This window comes from Pleurodeles waltl, chromosome 3_1 (assembly GCF_031143425.1).
Source record: "Pleurodeles waltl isolate 20211129_DDA chromosome 3_1, aPleWal1.hap1.20221129, whole genome shotgun sequence".
Taxonomy (NCBI): Eukaryota; Metazoa; Chordata; class Amphibia; order Caudata; family Salamandridae; genus Pleurodeles; species Pleurodeles waltl.
In genome coordinates, this window is record NC_090440.1 from 1,963,847,276 (window position 1) to 1,963,875,234 (window position 27,959).

At 43.3% G+C, this 27,959-nt stretch overlaps 1 protein-coding gene across 1 annotated transcript in view; it reads left to right on the forward strand.

Moving 5' to 3' along the window:
* LOC138285857 (transient receptor potential cation channel subfamily V member 1-like) overlaps positions 1–27,959 on the forward strand; it is a 474,904-nt gene that overhangs the window by 263,644 nt on the left and 183,301 nt on the right. Inside the window, exons 5-6 of the mRNA XM_069226333.1 lie at positions 17,732–17,863; positions 23,376–23,674. Of these exons, the coding sequence (XP_069082434.1) occupies positions 17,732–17,863; positions 23,376–23,674 (431 nt within the window). The remainder of the gene's footprint in view (positions 1–17,731; positions 17,864–23,375; positions 23,675–27,959) is intronic.

Consider the following 27,959-nt stretch of genomic DNA (forward strand, 5'->3'; position numbering starts at 1 on the left):
GGCAGCCTCGTCAGTGCCTTTTCATTCTTCTTCCTTAGCCATGCTGCAGAACTTAGGACATGCTGTACAGCATCTTTAAAAACATTGGCATAACTATTAGGTGCTAAAAGCGAGACCTATTGGCTTTGCCAATGCTTGTTGATTAAGGCTTTAATTACTTTTAGGTTGAGCAAAGCAGCGCACAAGTGCTGCTTTTCTGACGTGTTGGTAAATATCTTGGCTTTTAACCACGCCAACTGGATGCCCATCACTATCACTCGTTCGTAGGCTTGTCTTTAACAAAGCCCTTGTTTTAGTTGGTAAATGCTTTACGTTTGTCCCTCCTTAGGGCAGTTTTGTTACCGCCTTGGTCATCTACCCTGTTACATGGATAATTGCACTTTTGCTGATAACTTTGACTGTGAGGGAACGTCTTTTTCCTTTTGTATGTCTCCTTCGCGCCCAGGGCGGCGCTTTGAATTGGCTTGCTTATGTCAACTGTTTTACTTTTTATTTTCAGTTTGTGTGGCAAGAAAAGTCCAGTTAAGAATTTTCAATGCAAATAGCTGTAATTCGACAAACGCGAGACCCATTGCATTGCAAATGCTTATTTAAAGTGAGATTGTAAAAACATGTCTGGTGCTGTGTGGGTGCAGAACAAAAAGCCTCTTACATAGCTCGAGCTTCCAGCGGAATCACGCTGAATTATCGGAGTAGCGAATTTGACAGGCAAACTTTTTGTCTGTCATTGATGGCCATTCATTACATTAGACTGGAGACAGGCTGAAAACTCCCCGCACTGACGCTGGCCGAGCAGTCCCAGAGATGCTATCATCTGAATTGTTCAGCGCTAGGAAGACAACAGGAAGCCGCCCTGAAAACTCTTCTCATAGCAGCCCCAGACTGCCTGGCGCATTGAGCCCAGCCACTACATGACGAGCTGGAAATAACGGGAAGTTCAAACCCCAAGGAATTGTTTAAAACAGTCAGAGACCCTGCATCTTATATAATATATATTTTCGGGGTCATGTGCCAAAGGTCTTAGGTCTAGCTTGATAGTGCACCTGTCACCGGGGCGTGGCTTGACTCGTGCAGAGATGGCCACCATCTAAAGGAGCTCCTCGGCTCCTAAATGCCTAAAATCCAACAACTGACATAATCTGACAGCCTCCCACACAGCCAACAAAGGGGAAAAGAAAGTGGAGCCACTGGGACCTCGGGGACCCAGGTGGATCGTTCCCGGGACCCTGGAAGTGCAATCCACTGTTGTCAGCGGTGGGCTGCGTGTAGAATCCGATCGGGCTGGGAGCCAAAGACAGGGCTTGCCCGATGGGAGAATGAGGAAGCCCGGGAGCTGGGCCTGCGGTCGAGTTGGGGGCCCATGCCCTGAGCCCTGGGTCGAGATCCGGGGGTGGAGCATCCCGGGTCGTGGCCCTACAGGACTGACAGTGGGTGCGCCGGCAGCTCGTGTGCCCATACTGGCGCAACAACAAGAGAGGGCCTCGGAGGTGAATGCAGCCAGCCCACCAACGATCGGAGGCCTCTGGAGGCTGGGCCTGAGAAAGGGGGACAGCCCGGACCGGCATGTTGTGGGCGGAAGGACAGAGACAAGGGGAGCCGACGCAGAGAAGGCCCTAGCAATAAGAGGCTGCAACAGAGCGCAAGGCGAGAAGTAAATGCGGCCAGGACTGGGCTCCCCAGGGCTGTGGCTGCGAATGTGAAGAAGGTCCTGGCTCTTGAGGAAACAAGTTCGCATGGACTCACAGGAGGGAGACTAGTGGACTAACAACGGGGAGAAGAGGAGGTGAGGGGGTAAGACATCGGCTGTGGCCTAGATCCAGGGGTGAGTGGACAGAAGAGCCAGCAGGCACTGTAGCTCGGCCCAGGTGGAGTAGGTGGGTGAAGCCCCCACCACCTGGACGCGGAGAGACTGGCCACTACAACAGGACTGTAGAAGGGGGGCTCCCAAAGGGTGATAGCTGCCATGAGCTGGGATCATCGCCTCTGTAAATTTCAAGATTAAGCCAAAGGGTCATTCCGCCACACAGTCCAACAGAAAGTACAAAAGCAATCTCCCACACCAAACGGGTCAGAGACGACCATGCCGGAGGAAGGGGAACCTTCACTGAAGGCCATCATGGCAGTGATATCGGACTTAAAAAGCATGCTGGAGCCCAAACTGGATGCCGTGATGGCGGATGTCGCCTTCTTGCGAGGGGACCTTCAAAAAATGTCCGATAAAATGTCAACTGTGGAATCCAAGAAACTTGAAGATCAAGTGCAATGCCTCACGAAGCAGACTGGAGGCGTTGGAGTTCTGGAGGGGAAGTGCCTAGTGTGGATCTATTTCTGGAGGACCTCATTGTCAACACGCTTTGCCCAAAGCACCTATCCAAATTCTTTTCTGTAGAAAGGGCGCGTAGGGCGCCGAATCCTCTGCCGAAACGGGGCACCACGAGAACAATCATTGTGAGAATTTTCAATTATAGAGATCATAGTGATGCTATCCTACAAGCTGCCCGTATACACGCCGATGTACGCCTGGATAATGCCACAATGCGGTTTTTCCCAGACTTTACCCTCCAGGTGCAAAAACAAAGACGCAGCTTTGATGAAGTCAAGAAAGCCCTCCGAGCGAAAGAACTAAAATATATGATGCTCTTCCCGGCAAAGCTACGAGTTCTAGCAGAAGGCAGATCATGGTTTTCACATCCTCAGATGAGGCATGGGACTGGATGGAAGGATGGCGCCCGGTGGACCTACGAGACAGGAGAGGAGGGCCAAGAGGATGATTAGGTGCGCAGAAACCGGACAAGCCCCCAGAGAGTGCACTGGTCCATTCTGACACTGGGGCTAGGGAAGGGACCTGAACTAAGTTGACACCACAGAGTGGAGGGAGGTGATTTTCTCTGCCTACAAATGATGAGTCTTACATTGAACAAATACACATTGATATAGAGATCAGTGATAAAGAGGGGAGCAGGTGGTAAATACACATCCCCTCTTCTAGGGAGTGGAGGTGAGAGACTTTGATATTGCAGTTGGTAAGTGGGAGGCTTTCCATACTAAAGCCGACTTTAGGATATGAGAATATTCAATTCATTATAGGAGCCGTCTCTGTGGAGCCAGCCCACCCGTATTGCATCTATGTTACAGTTGGGGCGACAGGCACTCTGCAAGTTTTGGGGGTGGGCACTTTTAGGCCTACTGGGCAGGGTAGCAGGGAGTTAAGGGTATTATTGGGTTGTTCAAGGGTACACTACGTTGAGGCCCAATGTAAATTTTTACACGTTTTGCTCACTATATACATTGCAGGAATGGATCAGGGGACCCCTAGGAGACGGGAGGAACGGGGGTGGATGCAAGAGATCGGGCAGTTGCAGACCTGAAGACTCAACCAGGCACATACTGACAACAGTTAGGCCCCAGCCTCTGAAGGTCATGGCGTGGAACGTCAATGGCTTGGGCAATAGAATTAAACAAATATTGGTCCTACAATTTTTCTGTAGACATGCACCAGACATGGCCCTCATCTGCAAGGAAACCACTGCAAGGCATTAGACCGCATGGGCTACTACTTGGGGGCACATGCAGGATTCACTACTAGCTCCAGAGGAGTGGGTATTTTACTTAAAAGGTCGACACCCTTAAAACCAGGGCTGGTGAAGACGGACAAACTGGGGAGATTTGTGGCGATGACTGTGATCTGTAATGGGCAGACAGTGAATTTCTGTTCGGTGTACATACCACCAAAATTAAATGCTGACACCCTACCAACACTGGGGGCTATACTGCTGGAACTGCCCCCCGGCACCCTTTTCTTGGGAGGAGACATGAACGACACCATGGACCTGACCCTGGATAGGCTATCTGGGGGTAATGGAGGGGGTAGAACTGGGAACATGTCGACCTTTGCCAACTTGTTAGCCTGACAGACCTCTGGAGGGCCCATAAGCCACATCAGAGGCAATATACATTTCTGTCTGCACCACACAAAAGTTTCTCACGTATTGACTATCTGTTTACAAAACACACAGGAGTGGGACGCTTTAGGGACGTGGCACAGCTCGCACGTGGTGTGTCAGATCATTCCCCGGTGGTAGCCACTCTCATTGCTACTGTTAAAGACGCAGGATTACCGCCCAGAATAGACCCCTGAAATATCAAGGAAGGAGACAAGTTACGCGAAGGGGCTAAAAGATACTATAATAGGTATACACTGGGAAGCCTTCAAGACAGTCATTAGAGGGCAAGCGCAGGCATTAATAGGGGGTCTTAAGATGGAGTGTTGTCTCCAATGTGAGACTCTAGAAGGCGAGGTCAGTAAGTTGGAGGCCGAAATTCTAGCCGGGGGCTCAATACAGCCGCACCAATGTCATAGTCTCTTACTTAAACAACAGGAGTTGAGGGACTTAGTTGAAAATAATGCAGGAGAACACGCTCTGGCCACGCAGCAATGTCTGTACGACATAGGGGGCAAGGCAAATAAACTACTGGCATGGCTAGAAAAGCGAGACCGGGATAGGATAGGTGGGTAACAGAGATTGAAGACGAAACGGGCGAGCGATGCACTGCAGGAGATGATATAGCCGAGACTTTTGCCACATATTATGAGCGCGTCTATTCTGCAAAGACGGCCCAGACATATGAGGACTGCTTGGAACTCCTTGGAGATCTCCCGCTGGTAGAGCTCGGAACGGATGACAGAGAAACACTAGACCAAGATATAAAGGTAGAAGAAGTGCCGGGGGCAATCATGGAGACTAGGTCGGGGAAAGCGGTGGGCCCCAATGGGCTACCGGTAGAGCTCTTCAAATGTATGGCAAATATTATATCACTGCATATGTTGGCAATGTACCAAGTAGGTAAGTGAGAGGGTATCTTGCCTCTGGATCAAACGTTAGCAACTATTGTCGTAATACATAAAGGGGGTAAGTCACCCGCAGAATGTGGCTCATACAGGCCTATATCGCCCCATTGACGCGATTACACACAGAACAAATACTAAACCTAGATAAGCCAATCGAAAGAGAAGAGATATTACAGGCATTAAAACAGCTGACACACAACAAAACCCCAGGGACAGATGGACTCCCCATCGAATATTACCAGACTTTCACACTACAGACAATCGCGCCATTCCAAACAATGTTACAAGAAGCATACGAAAGAAGACAACTCACAGAAACAAAACGGGAGGCGACAATCGTAGTCTTACATAAAAAAGGACGTGATCCCTTGCATGTCCGCTCATACCAACCCTTATCCTTATTAAATTCAGATTAGAAAATACTAGCAAACCGCCTCCTCCCACTGATGACTACTCTGATACACCCAGACCAATCTGGCTTTACCTGGACGCAATACCTTTATCAATATCAGAAACTTATTACGCATCATGTCTGAGACCCCCGGACTGGATCACACCCGCGTGGCGGTCTCACTAGACGTGGAAAAGGCCTTTGACACTCTGGGTTGGCCCTTTTTGATGGCAACACTACAAAAAATGGGATTTGGTGCAGGCTTTATGCGCTGGATATCCATAATATACACTAACCCCAAAGCACGTGTTAAAACCGGCGATATCATATCAGAAAAATTTGACATAGGTAGAGGCATGCGACAGGGTTGTCCACTGTCACCACTACTGTTTGCATTAGCAATAGAACCACTTGCTGCGAGATTGCGCAACAAAGCAGCAGGATGGGGCATCCCTGACGGCAAGGAATTCCGCATCATCTCATTATACGCAGACGATGCATTAATATACCTACCCAACTACACCGAATCCCTTCCACACATATTACAACTACTTAACACCTTCGGGGACTTGTCCGGCTTCCGTGTTAATTGGACTAAATCATGCATATTCCCCATGAGACCATCCCCAGAACCACATGATAACGCGACAATCGACAATGATTTAAAATGGGAACACATAACTTTTAAATATCTATGAGTCCATATTTACCATAGCGCTTTAGACTTAAAAGAAGGCAACCTAGATAGAGCAATTAGGTCAATTAAAAGCTCTATACCCTTCTGGTGCTCCCTGCCCCTTTCGCCCATGGGGAGAGTAATCTTGGCCAAAATGATAGTGTTCCCTCGCTTACTGTATTACTTTGCTGCGCTACCATTAATACTACCAAAAACACTTTTTGTTCAATTAACTAAATTGCTGACCGAATTGATATGGGCGAGTGAGCGTAGAAGGGTGGCCGTAGCTAAGCTCTACCTCCCGGTGGAGAGGGGGGGCATGGACGTACCACAATTCGAACTCTATTATGCAGCAGCACAATTGCATTGGATCATGACTTGGCTACAAGATTCCCCAAATCCAGAGGGATACAAAGTGAGAACACAACTAGGACGCACAAAGATGCTAGACTGGCTTATAGGGTGCGTACCCACTCCGCCTCACAACAACATACTAATGACAGTAGCTGAACGCACATGGAACCGCTATGTATCAAAGGGAGCCCGTGTACCACTATACTCCCCAAGATTCCCCTACTAGCTATACCAGGGATAAATAAATTACATGGCAAACCGGACCTAGCCACATGGACTATAAAAGGTTTACAACAGATCGGCGACCTATTTGAGGATCACATACATGAAACTTGCAGAGACATACACTCAAGGACCAGGCGAATTCATTACACACGGGGCACTCAAAGGGCTGATACGTAAAACATGGGGCCAAGGTAATTCAGAATCACCAACATCACCCGCATTACACAAACTGATCGCAGACATTGGCACGCTAACAAGCATTTCCCAGATATACTGCATACTACAGGCCTATCCGGAAATAACACAAGAACAAGCAAAGTCAAGCTGGGACAAGATCCTGCACACACCCCTCACAGAGCAACAATGGTCCATGGCCCTCACAACTAAGCGGGAAATATTCTGCAATGCCCGCTTCAGATACACCCAACTCAACTATCTACACCAAACATATCTAACCCCACTCCGCATAAATCGCATATTTCCACAAGCTACATCCGAATGCCCAGGATGCGGTAACACGGAAGCAGATTTCTTCCACATGACCTGGAATTGCCCACCATTACTCCGCACATGGCACAACGCCATACAACAGATAGCCAAGTGGTCGGGTCTCTCGCTGAATCTCACACCTGAATCCTGCATAATAGGAATACACCATAGGCGTAACAAAGACAAACAAAAACATAGATGTGCAGATCTAGCGTTCATCACCTTCAAACGACTCGTTGCAACACAATGGAAGTCGCCTTGTACCCCAGACATACACAGATGGACTAAAGATTTAATTCACTGGACCAACTCGGAAATACAAGTACTAGGTACCCTACGGGACATTGGGATTGAGGTCAAAAACGTGGATATATGGGATATCTTCCTAGAACTACTTGAAAAAGACGACACACGCCCACCCTAGACCACTGTCACAGCACCGACATCAAATAAAGATACAAGATACTCCTGTTGTGAACCCCCCTCACTTCCTGTTGCCTCCTTTCAAAGAAAAATACATGTGACCGCCATACTGAGCCCCCAGAGCTACCGCGGACCCCTCCAACCCACCAGACACCCAAAAAGCTGTTGTCAAGTCCTCAAATAGAGCATCTCTCCCAATTGCATCATCCCTCCCCTCACTATTCCACTACATATCTTTTCCCCCTTCTTTTATCTCACCCATCTCTCTTACTATGCATAGTTATCCAAAATGTAACAGCGATACAGGTTGTAAATCATTAAACAAACCAAATGTATAAGCAATTAAAATGTAAGACAGTGGAAAAGAAACTTCACAATGATGCTACCTGTGACACTGACAGTTAAACTATTGTAAGCACTGTTCATTAAAATAACTCAATAAAAAGATTTTTTTAATAAAAAATACAGACCTATATCGCTGTTGAACTTGGGTTGAACCTGGAATTTAAAGTACTGGCTAAAATTATAGTGAACAGACTTCGACCACTAATGGATTACCTGATCAATCGTGACCAAACGGGTTTAATGCAGCACAGAAACACTGGACTAAATTTGCGGTGCCTATACCGGATCCTACATTAGACCGGTACCCCCAGGACAGAGGAGATGGCATTGCTCGCGCTAGACGCGAGGATAGCATTTGACAGCAAGAATTGGGCCTACCTTAGGGCAGTCCTGACAAGACTGGGCTTTGGCCCACAAATATGCATGTGGATCCAACTGTTGTACCCGCAAGCGCAAGTGAGAGTCAACGGAGTGAGGTCTTGCACGTTTGCCTTAGACAGGGGCATGAGACAGGGATGCCCATTGTCCCCATGGCTGTTTGCCCTGGCACTAGAGCCGTTAGCCACCTGGGTGCAACAGGACCCTCTTGTATGGGGTATTCCAGAAGGTGAGGAGTGGGAAGCAAGGATCTCCCTGTATGCTGACGACGTCCTTCTATATGTTACGAAACCCCATTGATCCATAGACAGATTTCTGCACCTTTTCCAGCTTTTTGGAACATATTCGGGGTATCAAATAAATTGGGAAAAGTCAAAGGTTTACCCATTAACCTGTGGAGAGTTGAGCGTCCCGGCGGAATGCTTGGCCCCACTGGATGGGAGGGATTCTCCTACTTGGGAGTTTATGTTACAGGGCACCCTGAGGAATTTTATAAAAGAAACCTATACCCACAGCTTGACTGTCTCCGTGGAGATGTGTCGGGCTGGCGGAGGCTACCGCTCTCTCTGATAGGTCGTGCTGCTCTTTTTAAAATGATTTCCCTCCTGCGGCTACTATACATGCTCCAGAGCACGCCCTATAAAATACAGCCGACCTTCTTTGCCCAGGTCAATAAAGAGCTGCGCACTTTGCTGTGGGATGGAGGCAGTCCTTGAATGGCACTAAGTAAGCTGCAGAAAGGTGTGTCTGAGGGGGGCCTAGCAATACCTAACATGCAGGCATATTATTAGACAGCGCAGTTAGTTTCGGTGACCGGGTGGGCATTCGCAGAAAGGGATGAGCCGGCATACAGAGTAGATAGAGCGGCCATGGGAGAGGGAGGGCACTTATCGGTGCTCTATGAGAGGAAATGAGAGGGCCGGCTCCTGGGCCACACGGAGTCAGTGACACGTGCATGGAGAGAGTCTTCCAGGTTCCTAGGATGGGAGGACAGACTCACAGACATGACCCCTCTCTGGACTAGCGACCAACTTTGCGAACTCCGTGGTTTGAGCGGGCCCTGACATTGGCGTCTAATAGGAATAGACCATTCAGGGGACATATGGAGGGCTGGAACTCTGGTTTCCCCTAGAGGACCTCAAGAAGGAATACACAATGGGGACAAATATAGACTTACAATACCTTCAACTGAAACATGCGTTAAAGAAACATATACAGGTGGGGGAACAACTCCCGGAGTCGACTTCACTTGAAGACCGGCAGTTATTGGAGCAGATGCCGGAGAAAGCAATCACCCTGACTTATAAAAAACGTATGAATAATGCCCCGGACCCTGGTCGGTCACTGCGGCGGTCTTGGGAGGGTGACTTAGGAGAAATAGAAGAGGAGGACTGGCTAGAGGCCCTACAGAAACCACGTGTAGTGGGAATCAGAGCTCGATTCTGTTTAATACAACTCAGAATCCTACATAGATCATACTACTCTAGCTCCTTGTTATTCCATATGGGCCGAATCGAATCGGCATTGTGTAATAGGGGGTGTGGGATGGAGGGCTCCTTTTTTTCATATCTTGTGGAGCTGCCCACGTATACAACACTTCTGGCAACAAGTGGTCCGCACCATATCTAAAGTTACGGGCCTGACAATTCCGCTGGAGACGCGTTGGTTAATCCTGCAGATAGCAGCCGAAGAGAGGTGGCAGCAGTGTCCGAGGACGTGGCTAATGCTGGCAGCACGGGTAGCTAAAAGAGGTATAGCGAGGTCATGGGGTAAGATCGCAACACCAGAGATACAAGAATGGGAAAATAACTTGGACTGGTGCCGGCGAGCAGAACAGGTGATTTATTTGAGCCGGGGGTGCCCCCAAAAGTATAACAAAATCTGGTCTCAATGGGAGGCCTCTAGGAACAGATGAAAAGCCGAAGCCACTGGGGCGAGCGTAGGAAAGGAACAGGGACTTATCAATCATTGTTCCAGAGGTGGGCTATAGCATATAGCATAGCTCGCTGAAGGGAAAAGGGCATAAATTCACACCTTGATATTGTATAGTTGATACAGTGCTGACTGATCTATAACTGTGAGACATGATGTGATCCTCTGCAAACCTTTGTGTAAATGTACTGTGATGAGCAATTGTTGATTCCAATAAAAATAATTACAAAAAAAGGAGAGAGTGCAGCTGTCAGTTCATCTTATCTGATCAGCAAAAAATAACTTTAAGAGTTCTTCTGAGAGAGGGGTTGTGTTGCACTTTTGGCTTGATATGTTTATTATGAAATGTTACAATAATGGCAGTAGGCCTGGCATTTGTTGTGAAAAGCACATGTTAGCATTAAACAGTTTGAGTGACTTGTTATTACACTGTATACAGGCCTACAGATAAGGATTTTGCGCCAGATGTATAAAGCATTTTGCTCCAGAAAAATGCTTTTTCCTATGTACAAAAGGCAAAACGTGACTTGGTAACTTGTTACCCACTCGCACTTTGCTTTTGCGAATCTGGATTAGGAAGGGTGTGTTTAAGGTGTCCCTTCCTAATACCGAATAGCACTAGTATGTATGAATGTTTTGAGACCGGAATGTGGTACCAAAATATTCATATTTTAGCGACTCCGTAAAGGAGGTGGTAACCCATTTGTAAATGTGGGGGCAAGCATTTTTCAGGAGCAAACAGTGGTCCCACAGAGGAAAAGAAAGCTTTTCATTTAGAGTTTATAATGCATTCCATTTTCCTTTAAGGAAAACGGGCTGCATTACTAAAAAATTGCTTTATTTAAAAAGCAATCACAGACACGCTGGTCTGCTGATTGCAGCAGGCCACCATCCCTGTGATTGTGTCCATTCCCAAATGGGTCACAAATTGCAACCTGTCTCATGAATATTAATGAGGCAGGTCTCTTGGGACCCATTTTGGAATCGCAAACAGTGTCTGAGACACTGTAGTACATCGAAGTTTGCGATTTTCTAATAGTGAATTGCAAAAAGTGGACCCTTTGTTACATACCATCCCACAGATTACTGTAGTAGCAAAGGTTGGCCATGGTTAACTCTATGACAAGTTGTTATGTATCAAAATATTGATCTATGATAGTTCTTATTAGGCATCTTTGATGAGAGATAGTATTTTGTTTAGCCATCTGTAATTTTTGTATACCTCTTATTTTATGACTTTGTGTCTGATGGTTGACTTGCAGGGAAAGCTTTCACCTAGCTAGATCAGTGAGCCTGAGCTGGTTATGGAGACAAGCTAAAGGACTGATTGGTGCACTGGTAAACGTTATGTTTGCTGCCATAGAGCTGATCTCCTTATGATGAAAAGTTACTACAAAGTCTGTAAGTATAGCTTGTGTATTGTGAAAAGCATTTGTTAAAACCAATAGGCCGTGAACAGTGAGTTGTTATCACATTGCTTTACAGGCTATAGACAGATGTCTTACGACATGTACTCACACAGATTACATTAATTGGCAAACGTATGGTGTTGGCCACCAACTCTGACAAACCAAGAGGGTTTTCACTGTGATGATTCGGCCTTATTAAAAGGGGATGTACATTGTTTTACAAACTTTGATGTTCTTCACATTTTTAATTTATAACTGTATGCATGATAGTTGCCAGTTTATGTGCACTTGTATAGTCCTTTGTTGGTTATTGTGTGAAGCCAGTGATAAAGGCTACAAGCCTAAGCTCGCTGGGAAACGTTGTACCAGATTGATATGTGTATTAGGAAACGTTATGACAAAGCCAGCAGCCTGACTTATTTATTCTGAAGAGGATGTGTTAGAGGCAATAGACATTTAAGGCTGGGTTGTTATTACATTACACAAAAGCCAGTAGACAGATATTTTGTTACATAGAATCTCACAGATTACCTCAGTAGGCAAAGGTTATGATGCTGATGACCCACTTGAGCAAACTGTACTAATCCTTTTTAGGGGAGTGTAGGAAGGATTTTATATTATTTTGTAATTCTGTAAATATTTGTAATTTTACTACAGTGTACTTGATGGTTGCAGCTATGTAAAACCTTATCCCCATCACAGTAGATCTGAGTTGGTTATGGTGACATGCTAGCCAATGATAAAGGGTATAGGCCTTATTGTTTGTTATAAAAGGTTATGAGAAATGTAGTAGGCCTGACTTTTGTTATTGTGAAAAGCATTTGTTAAAGTCAATCTGCACTAAAGTGGGGATTGTTATTACTCTGCTTTAAAGCTTACAGATGGGTTTTTGTTACATATGCATCTTACAGGTTACTGCAGTAGGCAAGGGCTTTGGTGTTGGTTCCCCCTTCTGATAAACCATGGGTGTAGAAGATTTGCACTGTGAATATCCTTGTTAGAACCTCTGAGGACAGTTAGTATTTTGTGTGGTTCTTTTGTATGCCTGATTGTTGCCTTGTGAAAAAGCTTTAACTCAGAACAATAGGCCTGAGTTGGTTCTGGTGAGAGGTCAATGATAACAGCTATTCAGCTAATTGGCAAATTTAACAATTGTGTGTGATTATACATAAAGAAGGAAGCCACAATGTTGTCCCTCCTGCACCCTGTCAACCATCCACAAAGGCTCCTCACTCCCCCTGTGTTATGCTAATGTTGTGCATACACCGTCAAGGCCTAATTCACACAGATGAAAGCAAAAGGCTTCATTTATGGAAGGCTAGCCATTCCGGCGAGGCAGGGGAGGCCAAAAGGCTTCTCTCTACAGAGGATACAAGTGAAAGTCCCCACGAATTAAGTTGCTACTTTTGATATCCCTACAACGCCCAGTTAGATAGGGTGGTAGCAACTCTATCAAAGAGGGGGCACTTCAAAATCAAAGCATTACTCATGAAACAGAAACATGATGTTTCAGCCCATATAACTGAAGGCTCACAGTGAGATCTCAAGGTTGTCAGTCTCAGTAGGAGAAAAAAATACAACTGCACATGCAGGGTAAACACCATAGGGAAGCCTTCACTCCAGAAACATAAAATGGGATACTCTGTTCCAACAGTCCATATGCTGGAAGTCTTTGTCATTTATTCTAACCCCCGGGGTTGCACATTTATCCATTGCTTACTGAGACAAACTTGTTTTCTGAACTGGCCCTATCAAGGTTGTTTTGAATTTTCCTTATTTCGTTAGAGAATTAAAATTTTCGGTAGATAACCAAACTAACAGCCTCATAATGAGGCTGGCGGTCTTGAGACTACCAGCCTCACGGTGGCGGTTGGGCTGCCGCACTCCAGTCGGTCTGACAGGGGACCACCATTCCCACTAGAAACGTGGTTCCCGATGGGCTGACGGCAGTCACGCTCGTGGTCAGCCACGGTGGTGCTAAGTTCAGCACTGCTGTGTTGATCACGAGTCCCCTTTCTGCCAGCTTTTTCTTGGTGGTTTAACCACAATGAAAATACTGGAGGAAAGGAAGTGAAGGGGGCCACAGGGGGGCCTCTGCACTGCCCACTACTATGTCATGGGCAGTGCATGGGCCCCCCCTGCCCAGCACCATCAGGCACATTCTGAGGGTGCTGTTGTGCTACAGTATTGGCCTCGGCTCCCTTCATACCGTAGCTGGGAAGACTGGCAGGAACGTCGTAATACAATGTTCCGGCCGGTCAGCCCAGTGGAAAAATCGTAATACAATAGGGGGTGAGGCTGTTGGGTTGACAGCAGTCTCCTCCCACGAGTTTGGCGGTTGGCTCGTCCAACTGCCAAACTTGTAATCAGGCCCTAAATCATTAATTCTGTATTTTTGTTGTCCCCATCTAAAGTACTTACTTTGAGCTTATTTTAGATGTCTGTATAAATTTGTGTGCAGTTACTGTGTTGATAGTACTAATTTACTTACTGATGGTGTAATAGATATTATTTGTGGTACAGAAGAAACTTGATGATAATATGCAGAAGTATAATGAAAAAGGGTATTGCGCATAAGCAAACTCTGCCATGGGATGATACCAATATTCTGGATGATCCAGAGCAAAGCATCTTAAATTTTGCTCCAGTGTTTTCTAAGTCTTTCTGTTTGTCCATCATTTGAGGGTGGTATGCTTTTGAATTTGCAATTGCTTAGTGATTTCTTGCCAAAATTTGAAAGTGTTTTGTTTTTCTCGGTCTGTAATTATCTTTGCGGGAAATCCATGTAATCTCTGATAATAATTGTTTTGCAAAATATTTGGAAGTAGGGATCTTAGTACTAACTGTAAACTGTGGCATGAAATCTATGAGTACTGTAATGCTAGCTATCTTTTCTATTGGTGGTAAGTCAGTAATAAGAACCGCTAGTGTTTGAGACCATGGTTGTTCAGGAACTTCTATTGATTGTATGAGTCCACCTGTAATTTGAGGTAATTTAGAAGTAGCACAGTTAATACAAGTATTTATATTATCCAGAAATGTCTTTTTTCATATTTGGCAACCAAAAGTAGTTTTGAATTAGCTCTGAAGTCTTGAATTTTCTGAAGTGCCTAGTGCTAAGTAAATTATGATACCATTTCTTTACTGATGGTAATTCTTTGGTTAGTACAACAGTTTCCTCTTTGAATATATATGTATACATATGCCCTCCAATAATATAAAGTTTTTAGGATATTTTCTATGTAGTCCCTAAAGTTTATTTTGTTGACTTTGTTGTCATATTTGTGATGGAGAATGTTCAATCTTACTAGATGTAGAAATAACTATTGCAACTGCCAATAATTGCTTTTCTGGAATGATGTAATTTATCTCAGCTGTAGCGAGTTTATATGGCCAAGATGGCACAGAATGTAACTCTTCATCTCTGTGTTTTGTTGTACTGGAGCTTCAGTAACTTTTTAAATAGTTATAAAGTTCTCTCTTTTTTGGAAGTCCAGACATAAAGCACTGAATTTGAGTCAAGTTATTTTAATGGAGTTAGATTGGGTGAAAAATCTTTCAAATATCATCAGTAAAAATTGGCAGATCCTAAAAGTCTTTGTAGCTCTTTGATATTCTCTGTTTGTGACCATTGTGAATGAACGTATATCTTTTGATTGTCCATGGCTACTTCTTTTTGTGTTAAATGTTAATCGACAAAGTCAATCTCATGTTGAATAAACAAGCACATTTCCAGTTTAGCATAAAGTTGATACCGGCATAATAATTACATTGTGTAGTTAAATGAAAAATATGTTAAGAGTAAGGGCCTGATTATGATCTTGACGGATGGAATACTCTGTCACATACGTGATAGATATTTTGTCCGACATATTACGATCTCCATAGGATATAATGGAATTGTAATAAAGCAGACAGGATATCTGTCACGTTTATGACGCAGTAATCCCGTCCACCAAGATCGTAATCAGGCCCTAAATCTTGGACTAAAACATAATATCACATAAATACACCTATAGGTAAACTGCTACTGACTTTCTAAGGAGGTCTTAAAACTTTTTTTGATAAACTATTGACATGTGAATGGACATTATAAAGTCGAAAAAGTATTTGCAGAATAGGAATGTTTGGACAGGACAGAGCGAGAATGAGGTTAATCATTCCACTGACACTGTTCTACAACCCAATAATGAAGACAGGGACTTAAATAAAATCAGGGATGAAATAATATTGCTTTTTTTAAATTATTTAAAATAGCTTTAAATGTAAATAAATATAATTTAATGTTGAAAATATATACAAATAGTACATTTTTCTTCTTTAATAGTGAAATATTTTAACCACATTCTTTAATATATAAATGTATATTACATTGTATTTTATTAAATGTAATGAAACTATTTTTAATTATTTCTGTGCATCATATTTAATTTATATAAATGTATTATATACATTTGATTTCTACCTTTATGTGGGAATTTATTTATTAATTCAAACTTCTGAAAAATGATTTTAATTTATTTAAGTGTAATTCAATTAATTAAAATTGTACTTTAAAATTAAGGTAGCAGTCTGAAGCATTTTATCCTTTGTTCTACATTTACAATAAATATATAAAATGTATTTTGAATAATATTTCACACAGAAATTGTTTTATTAATTTATTGTTAACTGTCATATATTTTTTATTTTACCTATCCTTATCATACACAGAGATCACCCTCACTGTTGAGTCTTTCTATGGTAGACAACAAGTTTATTTAACTTGAATAAATTGTAAAAATATATTTTGGTAAATATTAATGTAAATTAATTTCATATATTTGTTTTAATATATAATGAAATATAAAGAGTAGCAACACTATGTTAATTTTTCATAACATATTCAATTAATCTAGACATATTAAATTAAATTAAATTAAATTAAAAATATTTTTTCAGAATTTTAATTTAAAAAACAAATTCTAACCTAAAGTAGACAAATGTATTTTTATTGTGTATTAAAAATTTGAAAACAATGATGTTAAGAGTCAATTAACAGTGATTTAATTATATTTTAACAAAACATTATTATATGAATTAATGCATGTATTTTTAAATTAATTTATGAATATGTTTTATGTTTACATGTTTTAATAGTCAGTGATATTTATTTATATTTTTAAATGTTTTAGGTAATTTAGATTATCATTATTTCCTATTGGGTTGTGTTTTAAGTCCCTGGCTCCATTATTTTCTTTGGGAGACTGTTGCAAGTACCCGTAGTTGACCATGTGTAGTGCTGGACGTACTCTAGCTCTGAACTGCACTAAGTTACTACTGTTTTCAGTCATTTTTAGCTAGAAGTGCAGTTTGAGAATAGCAATAGGTTTTTTCTTTCATGAGTGGGTGCATATCCTTCCCTAAAACCATCCTTATTCCTCCCTAGACCACTCCATTTAGTAGTATGTATGCCCCTTTTTCCAGCCACTCCCCCGGCCCTTCCCACATTTACTACTATGTATGAGGATCTCCCCATAGAAAATATAAGGGAAGTGGAGATTTACACTTGAAGATTTGTGAACAGAATTTGTAGTTCTTTGGTTTTACTGTTGCAGTACTACTTAACATACTACAAAATGCAGTTTGTGAATAAGCCCCTTAATTCAAAAGAAAATTATTTTTATGTGCAAAAAAGAGTTACTGATAAGAAATATACTGCATTTTCAAGCTTTACATCATCTTACTTCAAGTAAACCTTTGTTTCATTCTTGGTAGAAAGTTGCCTTTCTACATTATTTGTGTGAAAAGTTTATCCTGCGGATGGAACGGCCTCTCTTTGTCGCTGCTGTAAATTCTGTGAATATGCATTCTGTAAATCTCATTCATTTAGTAATGGACTCTCATGCATGAGGTTCAATCAGTGCTGCAGCGTTATCTAAAAGTCAGAGCTATTGGCTTTGCCAGTTTTATTTCTTAGTGAACCTAGCTTCAGGGTTTTTGAGCACTACACAAACTCTGGTTTTACTTTTGTCCGGAATCAATGACCTATTGTAAATAACAATGCAGAGTTGTTAGTACCATAGGTGAAGTGGCATTTTGACATCCCGTTCCACAGCAGTGGGGCTGCTTTGATGCTTCTAGGGTCTATCTGGAACCCTCTTACAAAGGCACCCTAGTTGGTTGTGTACTTCTTTGTTAGCTTAGCAGCATTTCTGATTGCTCGAATAAGGCTGTATGGGACTATCCTCTTCCCCTCATGATGTTTTCTGTCCCCACAGGTCAGACGGCTTTGCACATCGCCATTGAGAGGAGGAACATGTACTTGGTGGATCTCTTACTGCGCTACAAAGCTGACATTCACGCCAAGGCAGTGGGAGAGTTCTTCAAACAAGACTCTGGGTTTTACTTTGGTATGCTTATATGTTGGGAACTGCTATAATTTTTGTTTTCTTCACTGTGAACAGTGTCCACAAGGGCTCCTGAAACTTTACAGTTCCCTGCTCAGACCTCTAGAGGAAGAATTGCATTTTAAAAAAAATAGTATTTAATCGATTTTATAGAAACATACAAAGCTCAACTGGGCCACATTAAAGAGTTGCATTTTTAGTTGCAAATTGGCAGACAAAGGTTCATAATTAACGTGAAAGGGTGGGAGTGAATAAAGGGATGGATGGGTGGATGAATATGTGATTGTAAGGGTGGATGGGTGGGTGATTGCAAGGGTGGATGGATAGGTGGATGAATGAATGAATTAGAGGATGGGTGTAACAATGGATGAATGGGTGCATGAGTGAAAGGGATGGTGAATGGACGGATGGATGGATTGATGAGTGAAAGGGTAAATGGGTGGGTGAAAGGGCGTGGAGGAGTGAATGAAAGGATGGATGAGTGAAAGGGTAAATGGATAGATGGATGAGTAGATTGATGGAAGGGTGGATGCCTGAGCGAAAGGATGGATGAGTGAGAAGGATGGATGGATGGGTCAATCGATGGAGTGAAAGGGTGGGTGGATAGATGAGTGAAAGGATGGGTGTTAGGTGAGTGAAAGGGTGAATGGAGGGAGAGATGGATGAAAGGGCACAATGATGGGTGTATGGATCAATAGGTTTGATGAATAGGTTTAGAGATGGATGGATAGGTTTTGATATGGATACGCAGTCGAATGGATGGACAGATGGACAGATGGACAGAATGGTGAAAGACTGGATGATGAATGATAGATGGCTGAATGTAAAAGTGAATTTGTGGATATAAGTGAGTGGATGCAAGGACGAAAGGATGAATGGATAGATGCTTGAATGGAAGAGGCAAGAGAGCCCTTCTGGGGAAGGTCGAGATGACTTGTTTGCTTGCTTTGTGTCATAAGAACTTTGGTTCAAAGTGGGGAGTATTTTAATTTCCTGCTAACCCCTTGTCAATGGTACCCAGTGCTTAATTTGGAAAAGAATGAGTACCAGTGTCCAAAGTTCTGCCAAGAAGCCTGCAGCCAGTGCTGTTAAAAATCGGCGTGAAAAATGACCAATGCTGCATAGTGCTGAATTCACCTCTGGCCTCTTTAATGCACTACCAGTGTGTAAGCAAAACATTCTGAATTGCTATGTAGGGTTCACTGCAGCCTTTTCATGGTGATGAAACAGACATGAAAATACTGGAGGAGAACAAGGTTGTAATCAGAAGAGTGGTGCAGACTTCAGTGCCGCCCTGATCACAACCAAGATCGCCATCATCCCATCGGGATCAGAGATCCTGGCAGAGACGGCGGTCAGACTGCCAGGGTTAAAATGCAGCGGTTGGACCACCACAGCTGCAGCGGGCCGACCGCCACCTCAAGTCTGGCGGGCTTGAAACCCCCAGACTCATAATCAGGTTCTAATTTGCTACCATATTGTTGAACTTTGATGTACATAAAAAGGAGACCTTTAGCAACTTAGAAAATGTCTTAATAAATGTAACGTAGGTAGGCCACTTCTCAGAGCATTTTGATCATCTAATATCAACTTAAATGTGCAAAAAATCAATTTGCAACAGTAGATACATATTACATAGAGCCTCATTACAAGTGACTGTGTAAAAAATTGCGATTGATTCACAAGCACTTTTTTGCACATGGCTTGCAGTTACAAGTGGTGCGATGTTTATTGCACCCAGTAATTACGAGGTGCAATAAAGATCATAGCATTCATTACATTTCACAGGGTAAAGGCAACCTACGTTTGCATTTAAAAAGAAAAAATTTAACTATCAGTTGCATTTTTAGATTGTGCGCGCAAGCGCTTTGACCTGCTGTAAAAATTGTGGGCTTTTAACCACGCCCACCTCACGCTTAGTACTTTCACTTGTTCGTGGGCTTGTCTTTTAAAAAGCACTTATCACTGGTAAATGCTCTACGTTTCTCCTGCCTTGGGGCTTTTTTGTTACCACCTTGCAGACTGCTCCTGCTACAAGGATAATTGCACGACTGCCAATATGTTCGACTGTGAGCAAACTTTTTTTTCCTTCGGCGTCTCTCCTTCACGTTTATGCTCATAGCGGCCATGGAGCTTTGAATCGGCTCGCTAATGTTAACTAATGTTTTACACTTTGTTTTCAATTTATGTGGCAAGAAAAGTCCAGTTAGGAATTTACATGCCAATAGCTCTAACTCTTTTAAGAGTAGTCTGTGATCCATGGTACCATTGCCTACTCTTCAAGAATATAATTATTTACATTCTCAAAGGAGAAGGGGTGCTTTAGGGAGCCAATCCCCTGATGGTAAAGTAATACTGTTTTTTTACCTGATTTCGGATGCAAAACAGTAATACATACCATACCAATTCGGTATTTGGAAGGGACGCCCTAAACATGCCCCTTCCAAAAAACAGATCACAAATGCAAAACACGATTTGGTAACAAGTTACCAAATCACATTTTGCTTTTGGTACATTAGAAAAAATATCTTTCCAGTCGCAAACAACCAATTCTTTGAATTGGGCCGTTTGCGACAAGAAAAATGGTTTGTACATATGGCCCTAAATTCGGTGTGTTATTCTCAAAAAATCAGAATGTGCAGTAATTAGTGCAGCCAATGAAATCCGAACTCTTTGGTGGGTTTTTTGGGTAATTATCACATTAAAATCCTGGCCCATTTGTAATACGGGCCATAGTCACTGAATCAGAAGATTCATTCACAATATAAGGGCACGGTGAAAATGAAAGTAAGTGAAAAGTATATTTGAAAAAAAATGCCATGTACATTTTGAAGAATGACAGGTTACATGACATTGCATATCCGGATTCTTTTGAAGTGCAATTTTCTGATTTCATGTGATATCTATAAATTGAAAGCAAAAAATTACTAGCATTGTGCTGAAAATGCGCCGTTTTCCCATATTTTTTTATTAGAGACATGTGATACCTATAAATTGATAGTCAAAGTTTACTAAAATTGTGCTGAAAATGCGGAGTGTCCCCAACACCTCTTGGAAGTGTAACGCTTGACTGCCACAACGTTAAACTACTTTCATTAGTGCCTCTCGTCTGCATTTTTGGCCAGTTTATTTTAAAACTTTCTGCAAAATGCACAATTTGGCCCTTTTTTTCAAAAAATGTTTCCAGGGTGATAACCCTCCTGAACCACCAAGGAGATAGTCAAGGTTATTTTCTTTGTGCGCTCATTTCACTCTTCGCGTCACTTTTAAAAGTTCACCAATTGCTGCTGGTCACCATTTTGTGCGCGTCCCTTTGGTGGGATAAGAACTAGCTGAGAGAAAAAACATGATCCTAATTGTGCTGGAGAGGCATAGTGCACAATTTGCTGTGAGGGCTAAAATTTGAGTGACAGCAGGTGGGGTTTATATTTGCAAAGGGTTTAGTGGTAGTGGAAGTCAAATTGAACAGGTCTTTTCCGTTGTTCTTTTAAGAATGCGTAGATCAGGTGAGATAAAAGCTCAGAGTAGATGCCTGTGAAATGTATGGTATAACTGTATCCTGCCAGTACAGAAATAAGCATATACTTAATTGCCTGTCAAAGGCCAGTGGTGTAGCTGTATGTGACGGATACAGCTGCAAGCTCATACTTCAATGAGCAGAGAGGCCCTGTGCATTTAAAAGATAGCGTGATACTTTGCTACCTATGCCACCCACGCCCAGCCTCCTGTCTAAAGGTTGGGCCAGTGTCACATCTTTGATGCATTCTCCAGCTTAAGTTATGGATTTTAGGGCCAAATGTACTACAATTTTTTTGCGACTCACAATTTGTGATTTTTTTGCGAATCACAAATTGCAAGTTGCAAAACAAAATTTACAAATGGGCAGTGTCAGCTCACTGGTTGTGATTACCAAATGGATGGCAAGGAACCTGCCTCATTAATGTTCATGAGGCAGGTTGCAATTTGCGACTCATTTGGGAATGGCTACACTCACATGGTTAGTGATCTACTGGGGCCAGCAGACCACCATGTCTGTGACGGTTTTTTAAATAATGCAGGTTTTAAAAAAAAAAATGCAGCTCATTTTCCATAAAGGAAAACCAGATGCATTTCAAAAATAAGAATGAAACGTTTCAGTTTCATTTTTTCAGAGTAGGCAGTGGTCTGTGACCACTGCCTGCTCTAAAAAAATGTTGGCGCCCCCATTCAAAAAGAAGATGTCCCAAGGAGACTCCTTCCTGTTTAAGAATGGGTTACCACCAACTTGAAATTGGTGGTAACTGCAATTGTTCTGCGCCTGCATTCGTGGTCACAAAACAATCGTACAAGGCCCTGACAGTCGCTATTAGGAAGGGTCTCCCTTGGGACACCGCCTTCCTAATAGCGAGTTGTAATCCCTATTTGGGAGTTGGTAACAGGATTCCGACTCGCACAATAGGCATATTAAATGCAACACGGCCATTTTGAGGTCACAAAAAAAAATGTTGCACTTCGCAAGCACAAAATAGCTTTGTAAGCCTGGCCTTTAGTGCCCTGGACTATTCGGAGGCACATGTCACAGTTTCCTTCCAACAGATAACATTTTATCAAAAATAATGAGGATTTCTCTGTAAGTGTGTCCTGTACTGGTTTTCCGACTGTCCCCGTACCCTAATGCATGCACTGCAGCTTCCACAACCTCTCCTAGTGGAGGGTTCTTTCCTATTCTAATGTACAAACACAGGGGCGTAGCACAGGCCCCTGCTACCCATGTGGCTCAGGAGGCCCCCCCAACACTTCTGGGGGTGGGGGCGCAAACTCTTCAGGGCCTATGAATGTTTGTTATATATTAAAGACTTGGGGGCTCTTTATCACATTTGGGAGAGAGCAGCAATGCTGTGGGACTTAGCCTGTGCCTATATCTGGAACAGAGTGAGCAGTTTACAGAATATCTAGTCAAGTCCTTCACTTGTACTAATGCACACTAATGCACAGGTTTTCTTTATCAGTGTCTGAGTATGGGTATCATATACCTTGGGTAAGGTGTACCATAGTGTGAATGCATACGATTATTCAGAATTCGGTTGTCAGGATAAGATGTTCCATATTGGCACTCTCGTATCCCTTAGAGTTCAGATTGTCCTGCATCAGTCTCTTCAGTCTGATTATGGTGAATGAGAAATTAAAATGGCTCCCTGTCTGCCTGTGCTTAAGCCTCGTGACATTCATAGATTATCTCTGACTCTAATTTCATCTCTTGTTGAGCTCTGCACTAGTTGGACTGGACGGAATAAGTTTGTTACTACCAGCACAGTGGGCCCAGAGACCTCAGCAGCTAGATTGGAGTATGACAGACAGCACTTAGTAGCTACCCAATTTTAAATTGCCCAGATTATGGGATTTAATGGTGGCCACAGTATGATTTAAAATAAAAACATAAGAGAGCTATGTTTAAGTCAGTATGGCAAGTGATGAATGATTGCATGTTTATACCATTTGCAAACTATCAAAATGTTTAAATTACTGCTTTCTTTAGGTGAACTTCCACTCTCTCTGGCCGCCTGCACCAACCAACCAAACATGGTGCAATATCTCCTGGACAACCCATACCGCAAGGCTGATGTTGAAGCTCGGGATTCAGAGGGCAACACAGTGCTCCATGCCCTGGTGATAGTTGCCGATGACACAGAAGACAACACCCAGTTTGTCACCAAGATGTACGATGGGATATTACTCAGCACCACCCGCATGTACTCCACCATGAGAATGGAAGAGCTGGTGAATAGCAATGACCTTACGCCCCTCATGCTTGCTGCTAAATTGGGGAAGATAGAGGTGAGTAAGTAAAAGCAAAATCAATATTCTCTCCTGGGCCAGTCTGTAGAAACAAGGTAGAGCTACATTACCAATAAAGGTTTTCTGGCAAAGCATTAGGGGACAGATTTACTAAGTTTTGGCACAATGAACCACACCAACCAAAGCAGTTTACACTTTTTTGCAGACAATCTGGTCCTAGATGCAGCATAGACACATAGATCTTCAGTCGAAATACATGCCAAGAACAGACAACAACTTTGCAGACCTGCTAATCAGAGTTCATTCAAATAAATACAAGTGAGAGTAGAACTCTAAAATTTTAAAGACATATTGGCCCTCATTCTGACCTTGGCGGGCGGCGGAGGCCGCCCGCCAAAGTCCCGCCGTCAGGTTACCGTTCCGCGGTCGAAAGACCGCGGCGGTAATTCTGACATTCCCGCTGGGCTGGCGGGCGGCCGCCTTCAGGCCGCCCGCCAGCCCAGCGGGAAAGAGGCTTCCACGATGAAGCCGGCTCGGAATCGAGCCAGCGGAGTGGAAGCTGTGCGACGGGTGCAGTTGCACCCGTCGCGTATTTCACTGTCTGCGCAGCAGACAGTGAAATACATTTAGGGGCCCTCTTACGGGGGCCCCTGCAGTGCCCATGCAAGTGGCATGGGCACTGCAGGGGCCCCCAGGGGCCCCGCGACACCCCCTACCGCCATCCGGTTCCCGGCGGGCGGACCGCCGGGAACTGGATGGCGGTAGGGGGGGTCGGAATCCCCTCGGCGGCGCAGCTAGCTGCGCCGCCTTGGAGGATTCCAATGGGCGGCGGTACACTGGCGGGAGACCGCCAGTGTTGCCGGTCCGACCGCGGCTTTACCGCCACGGTCGGAATGCCCATTGGAGCACCGCCGGCCTGTCGCCGGTGCTCCCGCGGTCCTCCAACCCGGCGGTCATGGACCGCCAGGGTTGGAATGACCACCATAGTCAAGGGCACACCAAACATTGATCTGTTTGTCACAAAAAAAATGCAGAGTGACAACACCACCTCCTGTCTCAGGAAGGCACCAATCGATTGGTTAGGGACAGTTTGATACACTTTCCCTTCTACTTCTACTTTTGTACGTGGTGAGAAAAATAGGTTGCAAACCATTGACAATGATTCTAATTGGAGGACCATGGGCTCGACAAACATGGATTTTCTCAACTCATGGAAATACAGTTAAGCACCTCCAGGAAACTGACAGCATATTAACATGTGCTGAATCAGCAAGTGGGCAATGTGTTACAACTAAATGCCCACTTGCTCAATTTAAAAATTTGGCACCTGAAATCTCAAAATTACAAGAAGAGTGTATGATTACCCTAAACCAGGTGCATCATCCAATAGCAAGGGAATATTATAATGCAAAGTGGAAGCCCTTTGCAAAGGATTATATATGGCATTGATCATCTGAGAGCCTCAATGAAACATACAGGTGTAGCTTACCCTTCCATACTTGTGTTACTTTGCTGCAGTTGTTGTGTACTTACAAAACAGAGAACAAATCTCACTTTGCAAGAATTCGTCCATGGAAGATCTCAAAAGGGTCATCCCACCGATCATACTTCCTGCTTCTCCATCGGTTCTTTTTGTTAGTCCCAGGGGATTTTTAGGACCACGTTTTGAACCATGTACTCATGCAGTCACAAGGGGAAACGTCCTTAACAACGCGTCCTTAAGGATGCAGATGTTTCCTACGTAAGTGGGGCTGGGGCAGCGATGGGGGGGGTGGATTAAGGGATTATTTGGGCAATTTGTTTTTTGGGTGGGGGTTTTGGGTATTTTTTTAAGGGATTAAGGTTCGAGGTTGGGGTATTTTCTTTTACTAGGGGATGGTTTTTGGTAATTTTAGGGCTTACGGTGGGGGCGGGGTAGTTTACTTGTAAAGGGGTGGGGAAGGTTTAAGGAAGGGCAGGAGAAGAGGAGGAAGGATTGGGAGAGTACTCGGTGACGTAAGTGGGGTTGGGACAGAGTTGGTGGGTAGTTTTTAGTGGTGGTGTGGATTTAGGGCTTAGGGTGGGTGGGGGTGTCGGGGCACTTACGTTTTTAAGGGCAGGGGTGGGGGGTCAGGGTATTTGTTTTTTTTTAGAGCTCAGGGTGAGTGGGGGGTCAGGGTAACATAGTTTTATGAGGTGGGGATAGGGGGATCGGGATAGTTTTTTTTAAGGCGTAGGTTAGGTCGTGGCTCGGGTAGTTTACTTATTAGGGGGAAGGTGTTAGGGCTCAGGGTGGGTGGAGAGTGTCGGGCAGTTTAGTTTTTAGGGGTTGGGGTCTGGTTAGTTTTTTTTTTAAGGCTTAGGGCGGGGGTGGTTCAGGGTAGTTTACTTTTTATGGGTGGGGTATTTTTTTTTTTAGGGTGGTGAGGGGTGTCGTGGTAGTTTAATTTTATGAGGTGGGGGTCGGGCTTTTTTTTTTAGGGTTCATGGTGGGTGGGGGATCGGGGTTCTTTAGTTTATAGGGGCAGGGTGAGAGGTTAGGATAGTATTTTTTTTAGGGCTCAGGGTGGGTGGGGGGGTTGGGGTAGGTTAGGTATTAGGGGTGGGGGTAGTTTAAGACCTCAGGGCAGGTGGGGGTTGCATGACAGAACCACGCATGCCGTTTCACATGCGTTTCCACGCATGCCTTAGCTTTTACAATGAAATTCGTTGTAAAGGCATGCGTGGTAAAGGCATACGTGGAAATGATGCGGTCGTGGTTCCAACCGTATTGTTAAGGCATGTGTGGTTCCATCATTCAGCCGGTCATAAGGAACTAGAAAGGAAGGTGTTTTCTTTCAGTGGCTAACACTTTTTTACATGGAGTCAGCCATGGTACAAAGTCAATTTATACCTATGGTAGTCTCACATTTTGATATTAACCAAAATAATGAATTGCCCACTTTCTTTATTCACAATAAATTGTGGCTAAAAGTTCACTGTATAATCTAGATATTAGTAAAGCCCCATGCATTATATATAATGTACCAGTTCATTTCATGTTTACAACATATGCATTTGTTGCATTTGCCCAACCACATCATGCATAGGCAGTTTCCAAATCAAACATTGCCAGATGGCTAGTCAAATATTTACAGTCAAACCCTCTCATTACGCCTTTTGCTATTCGCTCTTTTAAGGAAAGTGCATATACTTTTTTACAGTCTATACACAGCATGTAATCTAGCATTAAAACGTTACTAGAAATATATGATTCACCTAGCATAATCATGGTTCCTAAAATTGGCAATATTTTTCTTATTTCTTATCTTTTGTCATAAAAGGGAGGAGTTAGAAATTGAGCGGAAACCAAATTGTGATCCTTTGATATATACTGTTCAAGGAGACCAACTATATGACCGGTATGAATGGGTTGAATGCTTGGTAGGTGTGTGCAGGTGGTCTAGAGTCGGACCGAGTGCTGGATTCAATGTTACTCAATATGTATGGTGCTATAAACCATAGTGGTTCTATATACTTGTGCCAATGTTCAAGGACTGCAGGATGTGAATAACAGGTGTGCATATTTATTTTTTTAACACAAAATAATCCAAATAGCATATATTTACAAACATCCTACCTTTACAGAGAAACATGAATTTTATGAAGAAAGCATCATCATGTGTTAAATATGGCATATGGTTTAAATGACTATTCCACATATGTATTTGGGGCATTTTAATCTATAATAAATTGCCCTGAAGGATTGAATCTTTACATTATATGACACTCTAAGGAGCCATCTTAAACCTTTGAATTGTTAGGATTACCAATGCATATTCTAGTGTCTACACTTTGATTATATATTTTTTTCAGGATCTGGTCACCTGCAACGTTGTTTGATGGTGTGACAATTTAAATTTGCTACCTAGTAAAAAAAGTAGAGGCAGAAATCTCCTGCTCTTCCTGGATGTACATTCCTAGATTTTTGCTTCTTTCCAACATTTTCAATAGTACATATGGGAAGTTTTGCCAGAAACAGGTTTCGTAGAGTACTCCTGGGAAGACCAGGTGACTTTTTCAGCAAGCTTCAATCACTGCAGGGAAAATATTTTTCTTCGTGGCGAAAGCCCTTCCTATACACTCCCACCAAATCATGGGGGTAATTTATTCTCTTGCCCATTTATGTGCTAGAGCAATTCTCCAACCATTTCCAGGGTGGGAAAGCGCCAGATCAGAGTTTGAGAATGCCACCAAGGTACATGTTTATAGCCCAATTGCCATGGCACATCACACACAGCTCAGAAACAGAAAGAGGCAAACCTTGGTCACTGTTTACAAGCTGTACTATCTGAAACTAAGTCAC